Here is a 19,987-nt window from a genome sequence, read left to right on the forward strand (position 1 = left end):
CAGTGTACTGCTGGCAAAAGAATAGACAAATAGATCAATGGAATATAATAGAGAGCACAGAAATGTAGTCAGCTGATCCTTGACAAAGAAGGAAAGGCAATCCAATGGAGAAAGGACTGTCTTTTCAACAAATGGTGCTAGAACAACTGGACAGTCACGTGTATGAAAATGAACCTAGACAAAAACCTTACAGCTTTCCAAAACATTAACTCCAAAAGCCTCATAGAGCTAAATGTTAAATTCAAAACTATAAAACTGCTAGAAGACTACATAGGAGAAGATTTAGATGACCTTGGGTTTGGTGATGACCTTTTAGATACAACACCCATAACATGATCCATGAAAGAAAAATGTTAAGTGGAACTTCAGTAAATTAAAACCTGTGCTTTGTGAAAAACAATGTTATGAAAATGAAAATACAAGAAAATATTTGAAAACTCCACAGCTAGGAGAAAATATTTGCAAAACTCGTATCTGATAAAGGACATATATCTAAAATATACAAAGAAATCTTTAAACAATAAAAACACAAACAACCCAATTACAAATGGACAAAAAATCTGGATACCTTACCAAAGAAAATATAACCAAAAAACCCAAACCCACTGCCGTCGAGTTGATTCTGACTCATAGTGACCCGATAAGATGATGTAGAACTGCCCCATAGGGGTTCCAAGGCTGTAATCTTTATGGAAGCCAACTGCCACATCTTTCTCCCACGGAGCAGCTGGTGGGTTCAAACCACCAACCTTTTGGTTAGCAGCCAAGTGCTTTAACCACTGGGTCACCAGGGCTCTTTAAAGAAGATATACAGATGGCAAATAACCATATGAAAAGATGTTCAACATTGTATGTCATTAAAATAAAAAAACAGAACAAAGAAACAAAAACACATTGCTGTTCAGTCAATAGCAACCCTATAGAACAGAGTAGAGCTGCCCCCATAGGGTTTCTAAGGCCCTAATCTTTATGGAAGTCAACTGCCACATCTTTCTCCCTAGCAGCTGGTGGGTTCCAGTTGCTGACCTTTCTGTTAGAAGCCAAGCGCTTAACCGCTGCACCAGGAGGGCTCCTTTGTATGTTATTAGGGAATTGCTAATTAAAACAACAACAAGGTAACACTAAACAGCTATTAGAATGGCTAAAATCCAAAATAATGACAACACCAAATGCTGGTGATGATGTGTAGCAACAAGAACTCTCACTCATTGCTGTTGGGAATGCAAAATGATACAGCCATTTAGGAAGACAGACAGTTTCTTACCAAGTTAAACATAGTCTTTCCATATGATCCAGCAGTTGTGTTTCTTAGTATGAATTGGAAATTGTTGTTCACATAAAAACCTAAACACAAATGTTCATAGCGGCTTTATTCATAATTGCCAAAACTTGGAAGCAACCAAAATGCCCTGTAGTAGGTGAATGGATAAATAAACTGTGGTATATACATACAATGGGATATCATTCTGCGATAAGAAGTGAGCTATCAAGCCTTGAAAAGATATGGAGGAAACTTAAATGTATATTGCGAAGTGAAAGAAACCAGACTAAAAAGGCTACATACATACTGTATGATTCCAACAATATGACATTCTGGAAAAGGCAAAACTATAGGGATGGTAAAAAGTTCAGTGGTTCCTAGGGCTCAGGGGGAGAGAGGGATTAATAGGTTGAGCACCAGGGATTTTTAGGGCAGTAAAACTCTTCTGTGATACATAATGGTTTATGCATAATGTGATGACTAACTTTTTGTGTCAAATAATCGAAATTAGGGTGCCCAATTGTTTGGTCAAACACTAGTCTAGGTGTTGCTATGAAGGTATGTACATGGGATTAACATATCAGAGGACTTTAAGTAAAACATTATGAAGTACCCTTCTGTCTTAGTCATCTAGTGCTGCTGTAACAGAAATACCACAAGTGGATGGCTTTAACAAAGAAATTTATTTCTTCACAGTAACGTAGGCTAAAAGTCCAAATTCAGGGCATCACCTCCAGGGGAAGGCTTTCTCTTTCTGTCGGCCTTCTCATCAGTGTTCCCCCAGACTAGGAGCTTCTCCATGCAGGGACCCCAGATCCAAAGGGCGTGCTCTGCTCCCTGCACTGCTTTCTTGGTGGTATGAGGTCCCCCGTCTCTCTTCTCCCTTCTTTCTTTTATATCTCATGAGATTGCCTCAAGACACAGTCCAATCTTGTAGACTTAATCCTACCTCACTAACACAACTGCCACCCATCCTCCTTCATTAACATCTTAGAGGCAGGATTTACAACATATAGGAAAATCACACAGTACTGGGAATCATGGCCCAGCCAAATTGATATGCACATTTTTGGGGGGACATAATTCAATCCATGACACCTTCATAATGTGGGTGGACCTCATCCAATCAATTGAATGTCTTAAGAGCAAAAACTAATGTTTCCTGAAGGAGAAGGATCCTGTCTCAAGACTAAATAGAATTCTGGCATAATTTCCAGTTTATACCACCTAGTTTACGGGTTTCAGACTCAAGACTGCCAAAGTTTCCAGCTTATCACCTAACCTACGGACTTTGGACTTGCCAACCCCTGCAATTTCATGGTCAATTCCTTAAAATAAATATCTCTCGGTAGATAGATAGATAGGTAGATAGATTCTTATCGGTTCGTTTCTCTGGAGAATTCTAAGACACGTGACATACGTTTGTCAAAATACGTAGAACTTCACAACACAAAGAATGAAAAAAAAAACACTGTTGCTGTCGATCCCAACTCATAGCGACCCTATAGGACAGAGTAGAACTGCCCCATAGGATTTCCAAGGAGCAGTTGGTGGATTCGAACTGCTGACCTTTTGGTTAGCAGCTGTAGCTTTTAACTACGATTTTAGTTAATAACAGTGTTTCAGTACTGATTCTTCATTTATAACAAATGTTCCACTAATGTATGCTGTTAATAATAGGAAAAATTTGCAGGGGAGTGGAGAAGGGTATGTGGGAGCGCTGAGTATTTTGCTCAATTTTCCTGTAATCATAAAACTATTCTAAAAAATACAATGTAAAAAAAAAAAGATGGTACAATTGTTATATTTTAATGTAAAGTGGGTGGATAGAAGCATATAACACATCAAGCAGTAAAGAGTAACTAATTGTCACATTGTCCTCACTTAAAAAGCCCTATCAATCGATCGATCAGTCGGCCTATCGGTCTGTCTATCATCTGTCATTTATCTGTCATCTGTCAAGCCAGGGTCTAGGAGGGGAAGGAAATAAAACATGAGGGATGAAATCTCTGTAAATATATATGCAAAAATATGTGTAATGTTTAAATGAAGAGTTGAACATCAGGGACATTAAGACAGTAACCAAGAGAAGGTGTTTATATTTTTGGAAGAAGATATAATAAAATAAATACGAATTTGGGAAAAAGTACGACCCTATGAAACATTTTTCATATTTATTTGAGAATTCATGAGCATTCAGGGTCTATCTCTTGAATGTTAAAGATTTTTTACAACAAGAATTATTTACTGTATCCCTGAATTAATTATTTTATTCTCCCAAATTCCTATTATTTTTGCCCCCAAATCCTTGTATCTTTAAACATTATGATGTATATGCCAACTTTATCTTCAGTATCTTTTATCAAATAGTCTGGGTGTTTCTGTCTTTCCTATGATATAGTCTATGCTTAGAATCCTTCCATGGTAAAGTCTTTAATATTCTTCCCTTTCTTAAAGAGTTCTTAAAATACAAATTCCTATTTCCTTCAAAAATTTATCCTGAATAAAATAAAGGTATTCCTCTTGCCTCCCAATTTTCTAAAAATATAAGTTTACACCTGTTTATGTAATGCTGCTTATTAACATTTTTACAAAGATACAAATGTTTTAATTTTTGCTTCTTTTCAGTTTTTGGACCTTTTTCCATCTTCTTATGCCATTTTTGTCCATATCTTGTTTTGGATATCTATTTATCAAACTTTGTGCATTACTTTTTATAATATTATTTGTATATATTCTTTTGCTAAATATTTTTAATGAATCTTAGTGATGCTAATCTTAAAGAGCTAGACTCAATGTTTTAGACTAAACATATTTTTTTCCCACATAAAGATTGTTTGATGATTCAATGAAGGGAAGTATTTCTACACTGGCAATTTAAGTAGCATAATAAAATGCACTTACTTAAATTTTAATACTTTATATTACCTGTGATTAATATATCTTTTATATAATTATCCAAGAATATCTTTTAAATTTCAGATTTCCTCAAGTTGCTGGAATAGAATTTGGGTTTGATCCAGATGCAGAACCAGGATGCCGGATCATAAGAGATACTGTAAAAGTTCAAGGACAATACTTAAGGAAAAAAAAAGTTTATCTTCTTGCTATTAAGGAGTATATTGCAAATGTGAGATTAATTAATTTTGAAAATGTTTTAAAGTCATTGTCTTGTGTTAATATATGTACACACTCACATATATAATTTTCTGTTGATGATTCCAGACCATTGGTGGTTTAAATACATGTTTTTTTAATTGTATTTTTATAATTTATGAATTACATTTATTTTATTTTACTTGCAGGTATGATTTCATTCTTTATTTTTATTTTTGTATTACCTCATTGTAAAATACAGAACATCTAAAATTCATGCTTATTAATACTATTCTTTAAATAATTGGCAAACATAGCCAGAAGTGACAAACAAATGGCATAATGGATTTCTCAACTTTAAATTTAGTGATAAACACTTCCAACATATTTAATGTTTATATTTTCAATGTTTTTAAATTGTTTCTCTAATATTTAGTTGTGTACAATACAACTTGGCTGGATAAATCTATAAGGGCTTTTAAATTTAGTCCAGGGGTTCTAGAATGCTTGAGTCTAGAGCAGGGTCATGGTAGTGGCAGGAACCTCGTTAAAAGTACAAATTCTAGAGCTCCAACGCTGAAAAGTATTCAGTAGGTTTCAGAAGAGATTCAGTTACATCTATACGAAACAGCCCTTTAACTTGACTCTGTTTTATAGCCAAGTTAAGAAATTATTGGTAGCCCATTCCTAAAGCTGCTAGGGAATACAGCCAAGAAAAACAGGGTCAGGGTCAAGGATATCAACTCTAGGTTCAGGAAGTAGGACAGGAATTTTTAAGTATATTAGTTTACATATATTAAAACATATGTCTTTTTGTGCATATGAATGAAACTGTATTTCAGTACCAACACTACATTTTAAAATACATATTTTTATTCATATTTGTGGATTAGAAAATTGAAATATGTTTTGATATTTCAGGGGAAGGATGGTTACACTATGTTGAAAAGTTGTCCTCGGATGTTTGACACAGAAACAGCACAAGTACTTTCTACGGTAGTCATGAATCATTTTGAATCGATAAAAATTTTGCAGGGAAGGAAACAGTGCTTTTCAGGCCATCGAATGAGTTTAATTACTACTACAGCCAAATCCCCATCATTAACAGGTGATAATATAGTTTTATTTTATTTAAGTATTTCATTTTTTAATTTCTGTTATATTTTGGACTTTAGATGGATAATATTTGGTGCTCTAATTTCTTATGTTTAGGGAAATATGATAAAAGATAAACATAACAATAATGACTGAGCCTTCTTTGCCAAGGTATAAGGCTAGACGAGGAAAAAACTAATATTATAAGAAAGGCATAATCAAAAATTCAAAGATAAAAAGAACAAAACAGTTTGAGGAATGGATAATTTTTTCAAAATCTTCCACTTCACAATCTTAACTGCTTTTTCAGGTGTTTTTTTGTTTTGTTTTTTTCCTCTCTCACTTCTGTTCTATAGGAACTATTGTAATTACTCAAATTGGCTTACTAAATGTCCTGTATAATATCTTTTACCAACCTAATACGCGTTGTGCCTTGGCGTATATAGCTTGTCTTTGTTGATTTGGTTTTAAAGTTTTATTCTTTAAAAAAACGTCATTTAGAAACAATTTAAGATCAGATCAACTCAATCCATAATGAGTTTTATACTTGCTTAATTGTTGAATAAAATAATTATCCTCCTAAATATACCCAGTTTCTGAAAGTTCTAGGTTTATAATTTTGAAAGGAAAGTGCACCAGCCTTTAAATCAAGACTAATTAATGTTCTTTTTATTTTTTTAAAAACTACTTAATGTCTCTATTGAAATTTTATTCATGGTTGTACAGTTGATCATGGAGAATGGATATTCAGAGAAATTTGAGTTAAAATTATTGATGTACATTTCAGTTCATGTATTCTAATAAACTTTTAGGCTTTATTTTAGAATATTTGTTTTGGGGGAGCATTATGTATTTTAACTGGATTTTACTGTACTTATAGCTTTTGAGGAAAAATCAGATACACAATCAGCAGTAATTGCAGTGCCTGGAATAGAAGGACGGATTTGCCATATTTCTCAGGACATGAAAGAGCATTTGCACCAGCTTAGAACTGCAAGAAAACAAGGCTTAAGAACTTTTCCCACCATTAGTGATAATTCATGTGAAATTTCTGATTCTGATTGAAATACTATATAGGTAATGTGTTCTATTAGTCAGTGCCAAAATGAATTTAACAAATTAGCATACAATTTTAGCATTGTTAAGTATAGTAATACAATTTTGATTCTTTTGCATTGTTCTAGAATCAATTTTAATTCTAGGGATATTCTAAAAGTTTTCTTTTCATTAAATTCTTACCAGAAATGTAACTTTGGCTCTTTCATGTGTTATATAGGAAACAATGTATGTACACTTGTGAATATGTTTGTGACTTAAGTATATCAGTGCATGTTTCCAGATTAAATAACTTCTGTGCTCACATTTTCACAGTACTTATTTATGCATTATCCTTTTTTTCTCTGAATCTTGCTTTGCTTATTTTTTTCTATCTGAATGCAATATCTTTGTCCTTCCATCATTAGTTTAAAAACTCTTTATTTTCACTCTATATGATAACTCAAACTTGACTCAGAATAGAGAAAATAGTAGTATGTTTGTAACACTGATTATTGCTATTTATTGTTCCAGTAAATATGACAATAAAGTTGTAAAGTGTAGCAATGGGATATTAAGTATTATCTTTTTGGGAGTCCCAACTTTTTCATCTTAATGCAATAGACAAAGTAGCCTTTTCATTCAGTTTGCTTTCCTGTTATTATCACTCAAAGCGGTCTTTTTACCAGAGAGAAATGAGAGGGAACATTGCAGCATTTATCAATAAACTGTGATGAAAATGTCACTACAAAATAATTTAAAAGCAGATTGGACCAATTTCATAATGGGCTTATAATTGGTTAATTGCCTGATAAAATATTTGTTTTACTAAGTATACCCTATCTCTGATAATTTTAAGTTTATAATTTTTGAAAGTAAAACGCACAATCCTTTAATTCCTCTTGATTTTTCTCAGCTAAAAGCTGTACATGTCATAATTAGGACAAAGGGACATTCTTTTCTAGAGACACCATGAATTTATTTTCCTAATTCTCAGAATGAAAGCACACTCAATTAGTTTCTATGATTAGAAGTAGTGAATAGCAGTAACCATGAGGTATGTAGAACAGCATACTGAATGTAAGTGGAGGTGTATCTGGTTGAAAGGAAAACTGTGGTGGTACAATTTTAATTTAATTTTCCTTGAATTTTAGCCCTCCATTGGTCATAGTCAGAAATGAAGGTGCTGACATACATATATACTGATTATCTCTGATGAATCCATGATAATAGAAGGCAGACAGGAGTAGAAAACTGCTTCCAGCAGTAATTTTAACTTCTATTTGAGTAATCAGATACCAGGTAGATTTCTGAACTCTATTTTTAAATTAGAAGATGTATATAGACTCCTAGGTCACGAGCACTTTATTCTGATATCTGAAATGGTTGGCCTTTAAGTGGAGTTTAGATCTCATCAAAACTTGAATTGAGCATCAGTTATAGAGTAAGTGGCCACTCATTAATTCAATGAATATTTACAGAGAGCCTAATATTTTTGTTTATTGAATGCTTAAAAGAATGAGGGGACCTTATAACCAAGTGTTATTGTTGAGTTTTACTGTGTACAGAGGTACTATTTTATGCAAAAGGTTTAAAAGTAGAGGGAAGTACAGTTAAGGAGGTTAAGCCATAAAGAGAGCTAATTCACAGAGGAAACTTAAACAAGAGTGTCAGAAACTATAAAGAAAAAACATAGTATGAAAAGAAAAATGGGATAGTACTTGGCTACACTATAATTTACTAGTAGCTTTAGCCATTTATTGGTTTTAATTTTGAATAAATATATGTTTTACTTGGGAATAATTTTACTTGAGAGGGATTGAAAGTGTAAAATGGCTTTTTAAATTATTAAAATAGGAATTTCAGAGTTAAAGCTATTAGCTTAGAAAGGTAGCAGGTATGATGCTTTAAAAAAGTCTGTTTAATAAAATGTATATTAATTCAAACAGAGCTGAATAAGAATTTATAACTTTCTTTGGAAACCCTTTAAAGGAGCCCTGGTGGCAGTGATTAAAATGCTCAGCTGCGAACCAAAGATCGGAGGTTCGAATCCCCCAGCCGCTCAGCGTGAGAAAGATGTGGCAATCTGCTTCTGTAAAGATTTACAGCCTTGGAAACCCTATGGAGCAGTTCTACTCTGTCCTGCAGGGCACTGTGAGTCAGAATTAACCTGACGGCAGTGGGTTTGGTTTTTGTTCGTTTGGAAACCTTTTAATGAAAATATATACACTATGTTTGAAAGTTACTTAGAACATTTCAGGCAGACTTCTCAAGTCATTTGTATGTTGACGTGCTTATTATTAATCTTCAGTCTTTAAAGCAGAACTCTACTAGTTGAGACCTTTGAAAGCCTCTCAAAAATTTCCCCTAATTATTTTGAATTGATGATGTTTATAGGAGACGGGTGGCAGAAGGTTTAAGTGCTTGGCTTCTGACTGAAAGGTTGATGGTGATCAACCTGGTGATCTGCTCCTGTAAATATTACAGCCTAGAAAACTGTGGGGCAGTTCTACTCTGTTACATGGGGACACTATGAGTTAAAATCTACTTGAGGGCACCCAACAATGGTAACAACATGGTAGTTTCTGCATTTCATAGCCTTAAAATTTACCACTCTACTTAACTTGAAGTTTTCTGCTTCACTTTTTTTCGTCCAGCATGCTACTTCCTCATCATTTTCTATCAATTCAGCTTCAAGTTTCATTTTATTTTACTGACACAGGACGTATATTGGGGGCAGGCATCCTATTGTGTTCAGATGTGTGTTGATGAAAGGATGAGCTCTTTGCTTGCTATTCCTTGAATTAGATTGCCAGCCTTTGTATTAAAGTGAAAAAGAGATCTCCTGTACTAATTCAGTCATGTAGACATATTGAAAAAGATTTAGTCACAAAAGGTTCAAGTGGATAAGATAGGAGGTGATATAGATCATTAGTTCTCAACTTTACCACATCAGAATCCCTAGCGAGTGTTTAAAAATCCCTATTTCTATACTAATTAAATCAGAATATTTGGGGGTGGGACCCAGGGATCAATATTTTAAGAACTGCTCAAATGATTCAACTATGCATCAAATTTGAGAAACAGTGATATAGATCCTGGAACAGGTAAATATCGCCTTTGGGTCAAATCCAGGCTGTAGCCTATTTTTGTAGCTAAGAATTTACATTTACATTTCTAAACGTGTCTTTAAAAAATGACTGTATGTGGCCTGCAAAGCCTAAAGTATTTACTGTCTGGCCCTTTACAGAAAAAAAGTGTTGACTCTGATATAGATTATTATATGTCATCAGACTAGTAGTACTGACATCAACTAGAGCTTTAGAAATGCAGTATATCAGGCCCTATGTCAGACTTACTGACTTAGATCTGCATTTTAACAAGATACCTGGTTGATTCGTATGGAGAATAAAGTGTGAGAAGCATTGATACAGATGATGGTGATAATAAGTATTAAAACTCCCTAATACTTCCCTTTGCTAATATATGCATTCAAAATTAACTACACAGTCGACCCATTTTTCAGTCTTAAAATCCTTTTTATCAAGGATTATATTTCTTAACACTCAAGCAATGATTTCGTAGTGTGTTAGATTAAAAGATGGCCATGAAGTCTTTGTTACTCCTCCCATTAGAGTCTAATTCTGCTTGCCTTGAATCTGGCTTGGTTTTAGTGACTTGCTTGGCCAATAGAAAGCAGTAGAAATATTATTATAGGACTTCCGAGGCTAGTCATAAGAAACTGCAGCTTCTGCTTGGGTCTCATAGATGCCCTGGGATTCCTGAGCCATTATGTAAAATGCCTGACTACACTGAGACTGCTATGTTAGAGAGACCATGTGCAGGTGCTGCATTTAACAGATGGAGCTGAGTCTGGTTTTCAGCCATAATTAATAAGGAACCAATTATATGAGTGACGTCGTCTTGGACCCTCCAGACCAGTCTATTCTGGTCTGGATAGCACTAAGTGACCTCTGTTCATGCTGTGTGGAACAGAAGACCTATCCAGCTAATTCCTGTCTGAATCCCTGACCCACAAAATTATGAGATATAATAAAATGATTGTTATTTTAAACCATTAAATTTGAGGTTATTCATTGTTCAGCAATAGATAACCAGACTACCTATATAGAACATTTAAAAACATTTATGGTACTAGAGAAGAATTATTACAAGTTTTACTATACACATTTAATTTAGATTTATCCTGATTTTAAGATCGATCATTTCATGTAAACAGCCCAAAGAAAATTTAGTAAAAGGACAGTCAATTGAGCATACTATGTGTGATGGTTTTGTGGTATGTCAACTTGGCTAGTCTAAGCTACATTCCCCAGAATTCCGTTTCAAGTATGTTTCTGGATAAGGGCACTACAAAAGATATTCTCTGGTAGAATTGGAGGATAGTAGGGAAGTATCTGCCATTTTGTAGCATATACATACCTTCTCCTAGTTAATCAGACTCTAATCTAGGTGCTTTTCATATTTAAAGTCCATGATCAGTTGTTACAGAGTCCTGGTGGCGCAGTGGTTAAAGCACTTGGCTGCTAACCAAAAGGTCAGTGATTCGAACCCACCAGCCGCTCCGTGGGAGAAAGATGTGGAAGCTTCTGTAACAATTTACAGCCTTGGAAACCCGATGAGGCAGTTCTACTCTGTCCTATTAAAGGGTCACTATAAGTCGGAATTGACTTGACTGCTTTGGGTGTGGTTTGGTTTTAATCAGTTGTTAGGGAGATTATCCTGGGTGGATTTGACTTAATCAGGTGAAAGGCCTTAAAAGAGGGCTTAGACCTTGTTTGGAGAGAGAAATCAAGACCGCCTGTGTACCACAGCTTTGGTCAGTGTCTGTGGGATTCCAGCCTGCTTGTGATCTTCCCTTTCTGATTGCCTGCCCTATGGATTCTGGATTTGCTTAACCAATCCTCAGAGCTGTGTAAGCCAGTTCCTTGTTCTCTCTCTGTATATACATGTATATAAATATCTCTTACTGGGTTTGCTTGTTTGTTTGGACCCTGACTCAGATTTGGTACCGGAAGTGATTCCAGAGGAATAGAATCTTAAGGATGGTTTCTGAATTGGTTGTGGTTTTCTGGAGTTGGTTCTCTAATCTCACAAGAATTAAAGGCATTACTGAGCCTTTTTCCAGTGCTGAAAAGGACAATGATACATGGCATAATGTGGCAAAAGAGTTGTTCAAATTATCACCTTTGAATACCTGTAACTGAATACCTATAGAAGGCTAGGCTTAGAGTGCCTAAGTCTGAGCTACCTTAAAACATTTTAGTCAAAATAAGGAGTATAATGAAGCTGGTTGGTTACACCTAACTGCACTAGAGAAAGCAGGGAAAGAAAAAGATGAGACTAGGGCTTTAAATTCCCAACTCAATCTCTGCGTAAGTGACTTGGAAACCTCTGTACCAAAATCCAAACCCATCACTGTTGAGTCGATTCTGACTCACAGTGACCCTATAGGACAGAGTAGAACTGCCTCATAGGGTTTCCAAGGAGCAGCTGGTGGGTTCAAACTGCTGACCTTTTGGTTAGCAGCCGAGCTTTTAACCACTGCACCACCAGGGCTCTGGAAGCCTCTATATCTGCCCTAAAAGAAACCCTATCTCCTGTAGCTATAGGGATTAGGTAGGTTTCTGAAAATCAAACTAAGTGTCTCATCCTGTGAGTTGACTGAATTACAATGCACAATGAATTTCCAACCTCTTCTGAGTAGGCCCTGATTGGGACGGAATGTACTTGTACAAACTGGAATGGAAACATGTGAGTAGATTCTGATAAAGCTGGAGACCTCAGCCTCCTAAATTAAATTGAGTTGCCTTTGCCAAGAAGAGTCTTGGTGGGGCAGTGGTTAAGCGCTTGGCTGCGAACTGAAAGGTTAGTGGTTTGAACCCACCAGCTGCTCTGCAGGAAAAAGATGTGGCAGTCTGCTTCTGTAAAGATTAAAACAGAAAACCAAACACACTGCTGTAGAGTTGATTCCGACCCCATAGGGTTTCCAAGGCTGTAAATTGGTACGGAAGCAGACTGCCACATCTTTCTCCCACGGAGCTGCTGGTGGTTTAGAACCACCAACACTTGGTTAGCAGTCCAGCACTTTAACCACTGTGTCACCAGGGCTCCTGTAAAGATTACAACCTTGGAAACCCAATGGGAAAGTTCTACTCTGTCCTACTGGGTCACTTTGTATTGGAATCGACTTAAGGGCAACTTTTTTTTTTTTTCATTTGTCTTTGTCAGTAGAAGCAGCCCTTCCACCTCTGCCTGAGGAGGTTAGCCATCCCCCTTCCCTTTATCTGAAGAACCTGGAATGGCCTCCCCTCAGGTCCTACCCCCATCACCCCTCCTTGTTTCTAGATCTGTAACTAGACTGAAGTTGCCGCAGGCCCCAAAAGATGAGGTACAAAGTGTGACTCCTGAGAAGGTGTGATACACACCAAAAAGAACTGCATGATTTTTCCAGTTAATATAGACAGAAATCTAGAGGGTACGTGTGGGAATGGATATTAAGGGTATGTGATAAAGATGGAAGGAATGTAACTTTGGATCATATTAAATTTATTGATATAGGCTCACTAATGAAAGATTCTGGATTCAATGTTTTGGCTCAAGGAGTTGGGAAGGGCTTTACCAGTTTTGTTGGTAGACTGAAATATGGAACCAGAGGTGGCTGTTGTGGATTGAATTGTGTACCCCAAAAAGATACGTTGAAGTCCTAATCCTGAGTGCCTGTGAATATGGCCTTATTTGGAAACGGTCTTTGCAGATGTAATTAAGTTAAAATGAGGTCATACTAGATTAGGGTGGGCCCTAACTCCAATGACTAGTGTCTTTATAAGAAGGCCATGTGAAGAAACACACACAAACACACACACACAGGGAAGAACACTGTGTGAAGATGGAGGCAGAGACTGGAGTGATGCACCTACAAGATAAGGAATGTCAAGGATTGTCCACAACTACCAGAAGTTAGGAGGAGGAAAGGATCCCTTCCTAGAGTCTTCAGAGGGTGCATAGCCCTGCTACATCTTGATTTTGGACTTCTAAACTCCAGAACTGTGAGAGAATAAATTTTGTTTGTTTTAAGCCACCAAGTTTGTGGTAATTTGTTACAGCAGCCCTAAGAAACTAATTCAGTGGTCTACACTAAATGAAGTTGAAATGCCAGAACTGCCTTGTAATACTATAGAGGAAGATACTCAAAGGCTTTAGGAGATTGCAATGTTAGAATAGATTTATCATGTAAGACCTGTCTTTCTCCCTGGGAGGATCCAAAGGACATACCTTTCACCACAGCTGTGAGAAATGAATTTGAGGGGGAGCCTCAATATTCTTGAATAGCTCTGTGGTCTCTCTTCTTTGTAGGCCAGAAATTACAGTGGAAATTGCTACCATTGAACTAAGATCTCTAAACGCAATGGAGATAATGGAATCCCAGTATGTGGAGGGCCAAATGGTGGCACTTTGTCATCAATGACAAGGTGGGCATGGTTACCCTAATGGACATCAGAGCCAAAAAAGGTACCCAGAATAGTCTGACTTCCAGAGATCTATGATGTTGGCTAGTTATCAATGCTATCTCTAGAAGAGAAATAGATGGTCAGCCTATGAAATACACATCTTGTGATATAAAGTTAGCTGGTGGCACAGTGGTAAGAGCTCAGCTGCTAACCAAAAGGTCGACAGTTCAAATCCACCAGCTTCTATATGGAAACCCTATGGGGCAGTTCTACTCTGTTCTATAGTGTAGCTATAAGTAGGAATCGACTGGATAGCAACAGGTTTTGGTTTAATAAGACTATATGACCAGTTGCAAAAAACAAGGACTGTAATAATTATGTGTATTTCTTCCTTAATTTGACAAGAATATGACTGCATAAAAATTAACCAAATATTTTTGTTTTCTTCCCTCTCTTATCCGCTTATTGAACACAAGATGTGTTAATAAACCAAACCTGTTGCCGTCGAGTTGATTCCGACTCATAGCGATCCTATAGGACAGAGTAGAACTGCCCCATAGGGTTTCCACATAGCAGCTGGTGGATTTGAACTGTCAGCCTCATACGGTTTCCAAGGCTATAAATCTTTACGGATGCAAACTGCCACATCTTTCTCCCGCAGAGCTGCAGGTGAGTTCAAATCGCCAGGCTTTCAGTTAACAGCCAAGTGCTTAACCACTGTAGCACCAGGGTTCCTTCAAATAGTCTTAGCTGGTATTTATTACTACCTTTTTTCGACTACTCATTTCCTATTCCTTTTGCCTCAGCGATCACCTCTGCTGGTCATGGTTTTTTGCCTAGTGGGATGACCCAAACTTTTATTCCTGAAGTGTCTAGCCCATCCTGAATTGGGGTTTTGTAGTTTTCCACTGACGTTAGTTAATACTCTATGAATCAGGTGATATTATCCTCATGTTACAGATGAAGAAGAACCCCAGGGGATCTTTTGTATTCTTCACATACTCTTCCTTACCCCTTCTGTGTAGTAGTAACTATCACCTTAGCCAGGACAGTAACCCCTTTGCTTGTTGATTGCCTGTTGATTCAGAGGCATGAGGAACCCAATGTGGCTAGGTTGCCATCTCAACTTCCAATTCAGTAGAATCGTTCCTCTATCCCCTGGTGGAGAAGTATTTGATCTACTTGTTTATGCAACTTACTTGTTCCTTCAAGGCATGTTCAAACTCAAGACCATTCAATTTTATAATGGAGTGTTTCTAAGCATGCCCAATTTTATGGTTTTGTGGGTCAGACAACACCCAGTTTCTGATGAGCAGCTTAGGGTGAATGCTAACAAGGTGGCTGTTAGTTAAGCTTTCAGCTTCTACTAAGGCCGCTGGGAGCAAGCTAAAAGCTATTTCTCAATAGTGGAGTAGTTATCTGCAGAGGATGGCAGGGCTCTTCACCTAAATCCTAAGGGTCTGTCTACCAATTGGGGACTACAAAAGGCTCCAAACAGCAGCCCCGTCTAGCATAGACACTTCAAGCTTCATCAGATCTGCTGGATCTTGTCTCAAATGGCAGAACAGTTTGTATGGCAGTCTGTATCTGTTACAGAGTCTTCTTTTGTTCTGGGCCACATAACGCATTGCGTTCATCATACAAAAGAACATTTCAGGATCTATCCTGAAGTACAACACGTCAGGGATAAGATAACATCCATACGCCTACAAGGAAGACCAGTTAATACGACTATTATTCAAATTTACCCACCAACCACTGAGGCCAAAGATTAAGATATCGAAGATTTTTACCAACTTCTGCAGTCTGAAATTGATTGAACATGCAATCAGGACGCATTGATAATTACTGGTGATTGTCATGCAAAGGTTGGAAACAAAGAAAAAGGATAAGTAGTTGGAAAATATGGCCTTGGTGATAGAAACAACGTCAGAGATCGCATGATAGAATTTTGCAAGACCAATGACTTATTCATTGCAAATGCCTTTTTTCAACAACATAAATGGTGACTATTCACGTGGACCTTGCCAGATAGAATTACATAGGAATCAAACTGACTGCATTTGTGGGAAGAGATGGTGAAAAGCTCAATATCATCAGCCAGAACAAGGCCAGGGGCCGACTGTCGAACAGATAATCAATTGCTCATATGAAAGTTCAAGTTGAAGAAAATTAAAACAAGTACATGAGAAACAAAATACGACCTTAAGTATATCCCACCTGAATTTGGAGACCATCTCAAGAATAGATTTGACACACTGAACACTAATGATGATGACCAAAAACTAGATGAGTTGTGGGAAGACATCAAGGACATCATACATGAAGAATGCAAAAGGTCATTAAAAAGACAGGAAAGAAAAGTCCAAAATGGATGTCACAAGAGGCTCTGAAACTTGCTTTTGATTATAGAGTAGCTAAACTGAACAGAAGAAATGATGAAGTAAAAGAGCTGAACAAAAGATTTCAAAGGGCGGCTAGAGAAGACAAAGTAAAATATTATAATGAAATGTGCAAAGATCTGGAGTTAGAAAGGCAAAAGGGAAGAACATGCCTGGCATTTCTCAAGCTGAAATAACTGAAGAAAAAATTCAAGCCTTGAGTTGCAATATTGAAATATTCTATGGGCAAAATATTGAATGACTCAGGAAGCATCAAAACCTTCACTGTACCAAAAAGCATTGGTCAGCATTCAACCTTTCAGGAGGTAGCATATGATCAAGAACCTATGGTATTGAAGGAAGAAGTCCAAGTTGCACTGGAGGCATTGGCAAAAAACAAGGCTCCAGGAATTGACAGAATACCGATTGAGATGTTTCAACAAACGGATGCAGTGCTGGAGGTGCTCACTCTTCTATGCCAAGAAATTTGGAAGACAGCTACCTGGCCACCCTACTGGAAGAGAGACATATTTGTGCCCATTCCAAAGAAAGGCGATCCAACAGAATGCGCAACTTATTGAACAATATCATTAATACAACACACAAGTAAAATTTTGCTGAAGATAATTCTAAAAGAATTTGTAAAATATTTTAGTACCTGGAGAATATAACCATTGAAATGACACCAAAATATTAAAAATTGCCCTTATTACTATGTCAAGAGTTAATAGCCTTATGTAAGTGATCATTTTATTCAATTATAGTTGAAAATTATACTTCAATTATTCTGTAATCCTTTATTGTCTTTAGCATGTATAAGTTTTTTGAAATAAATCTAGTAAGAGTTGTTTTATAAGCTTAAAAGTAATTTGATGTGATATTCTGAGAGTTATGGCCAGAGAGCTGAGTGATGTTCTCTGACTAAATTTTATTGTTGTATTACTGGTATTTATGGTACTGTTAACACAAAGTCATAACTGTAAGTAAAATGAGGCCCCTTTTGCCCTGAATTGGTATGGAGTGGCATGTAATGTAGTACTTATACTAAACCTGGGGGTCAGCAGTTTGAATCCACCAGCTGCTCTTTGGAAACCCCATGGTGTAGTTTTACTCTGTCCTATAGGGTCGCTATGAATCAGAATTTACTCGATGGCAACAGGTTTACTTTGGAAGGATATCTTAACATGGCTCAGACTATTGAACCCATAGAAACTGCACTGAGATGGAAGGCCCATGAATTTTTGTTTGACTCTGTTACTGTTAATGGAAGTCTGTAAATTAATAATTTGATTATTAGAAGGTGTGGTGGAAAGAATATAGTCTCAAGAACTAAGTATACCTGGGTTTGACTCCTGGCTTCACAAATTGGTAGCTGTCTGACTTTTGGAAAGTTACTTACTCTCCTTTAACCCAAATGGAGGTGATAACAAAAGTCTTTTAGGATAGCCGTGAGAATTAAATGTGATACTGTATGAAAAGCACCTTGATAGTACCTGGCATATATTTAGAATTGAACACATGTTATTTTCTTGCTTCTTTATGAAGAATCACCTATACAAACGTAATTGGTGATTTTCAGTCGAGAGCTGCCTCTGTCATTGGTTGGACATAATTTTCTGTAATGGTTTTATACTTTGTCAGCTTGACTAAGATAGAACTTAGTCAAGAATCCCTTTTCCCAGAATACTTTTTCATGTATAGTTCCACTGTAGTTTTGTACAATGCCTATTTAGCTAACCTGGAAATACTTTTCCCAGAATTTTCTTCCCTGTGTGGTGCCAGGCAGAGTTAGCCAAAAGAGAAATTCACTTGACATTTGACAGGCAGAAGCAAAACAGCTGCCATCATACTCTGAAGGTCTTTGCAGTTATTGGCATTAAGAAGCTAATTCACAGGTGCTAGCAAGTTCCTCTTGTGTGTTCTTGTTCTTCCCTGCTCTGCTCCCAGCTCTTCTTCCTGTTGACCCTGTGACCAAGAGCATCCCCGACCCATGACCTGCCCTTTGGTTATGGGCTAACAGAAATGGGAGTTACACAGAGGCAATAATAAGGAGGGCAAAATAAGGAAGACTGAAGAAAAACTGATGCTTTGAATTATGATGTTGGCAAAGAATACTGAATATATCATGGACTGTCAGAAGAATAAAGAAGTCTGTCTTGGAAGAAGTACAGCCAGAGTGCTTCTTGGAAGCAAGGGTGGTGAGACTTCATCTCACGTGCTTTGGACATGTTATCAGGAGGGACCAGTCTCTGGAGAAGGAATCATTCTTGGTAGAAAGTCAACAAAAGAGGAAGACCCTAGATGAGATGGACTGACACAGTGACTGCAACAATGGGCTCAAACATAGCAACGATTGTGAGGATGGTGCAGGACTGGGTAGTGTTTTGTTCTGTTGTGCATAGGGTCGCTATGAGTCAGAACTGACTCTTTGCCACCTAACAACAACAACAGAGGCAATAGTTTTACTTAGATCAGCTCTGCTTTGTGGACCCACTTTAACAGCTGAATTTGCTTAGTTTCCAGATTTCCCGGAATGCTCCCTGTGCTAATGCTTCAGGAGGACTTTTCTCTGATACTGAAATTCTGCTTCTTATACCTTTACTTCCCCAGCTCTTCTCACAATTGTGTAAGGTGTAATTCCTACAATAATTTCCTTATTCCATAACACACATAGTGGTTTTGCTTCCCTGATTGAATGCTGATTGATACGTTAATATAACCCTGTGCTGTCCAATACAGTAGTCAACTACTAGCCACAGGAGCCTATTGAGCACTTGAAATATGGCTAGTCCAAATTGACATGTGCTGTATGAAATACTGGATTTTGAAGAGTCCCTGGTGGTGCAACGGGTTAAGTGCTTAGCTGCTACCTGAAGGGTTGGTGGTTTGAACACACTTAGTGGCTCTGTGGGAGCCATAAAGATTACAGTTAAGAAAACCCTATGGGGGCAGTTCTACGGTGTCACATGGGGTTGCAATGAGTCAGAATCCACTTGATGGCACCCAACAACACAGGATAAAGAAAAGTAAAATACCTCATTAATAATTTAAAAATCATTTTATGTTAAAATGATATTTTGAATACATTAGGTTAAAAACAATATTAAAATTAATTTAATCTATTTTTACTTTTTTATGTGGCTACCAGAAAACGTAAAGTTACATATTTGACTGGCATTACTTATCTGTTTGATAGTGCTGATCTAAAACCTCTTTCTCTTATACAGATATGCTTTAATGTGCTGGTGACTCCAAGGAGGATCTTCCTTTAACCACCACCTTATCACATCTGGGGTAGGTGTTGCTATTGAATGAGGTAAATATATTCCAAGTGCCTAGTGGTATACCTAGGAGTATCCATGTTCAAGAAGGTGGATAAGTGTAGTTGAATAGTTGTACTAGTTTTATGCCTCTGATACATTATATAGTTTTCATGGACTTTTGTGGACTAGTCTGAGAATCCAAATATTATAATTCTTTTTTTTTAATGAGAAAATGGATTCAAGTTTCCAAGAAAAATAAACTTAAAGGGAAGATTGTGTGAAAATAACTTGTTCTTTCAACACACCACTCTCAGTAAAGGACAGAACAACTAAGAAGAAACTCAGCAAAGATACAGAAGACCTAAAGGGCACAATCAGCCAACT

The 19,987-nt window shown here is 36.9% G+C and overlaps 1 protein-coding gene across 1 annotated transcript in view; it reads left to right on the forward strand.

Annotated features, from left to right (window-relative positions):
* LOC101342914 (trifunctional nucleotide phosphoesterase protein YfkN-like) overlaps positions 1-6,517 on the forward strand; it is a 51,942-nt gene extending 45,425 nt beyond the window's left edge. The window contains exons 6-8 of the mRNA XM_004374585.1: positions 4,244-4,391; positions 5,279-5,465; positions 6,333-6,517. Of these exons, the coding sequence (XP_004374642.1) occupies positions 4,244-4,391; positions 5,279-5,465; positions 6,333-6,517 (520 nt within the window). The remainder of the gene's footprint in view (positions 1-4,243; positions 4,392-5,278; positions 5,466-6,332) is intronic.
* The last annotated feature ends 13,470 nt before the right edge of the window (positions 6,518-19,987 follow it).

Source organism: Trichechus manatus, unplaced genomic scaffold (genome assembly GCF_000243295.1).
Source record: "Trichechus manatus latirostris isolate Lorelei unplaced genomic scaffold, TriManLat1.0 scaffold00029, whole genome shotgun sequence".
NCBI lineage: Eukaryota > Metazoa > Chordata > Mammalia > Sirenia > Trichechidae > Trichechus > Trichechus manatus.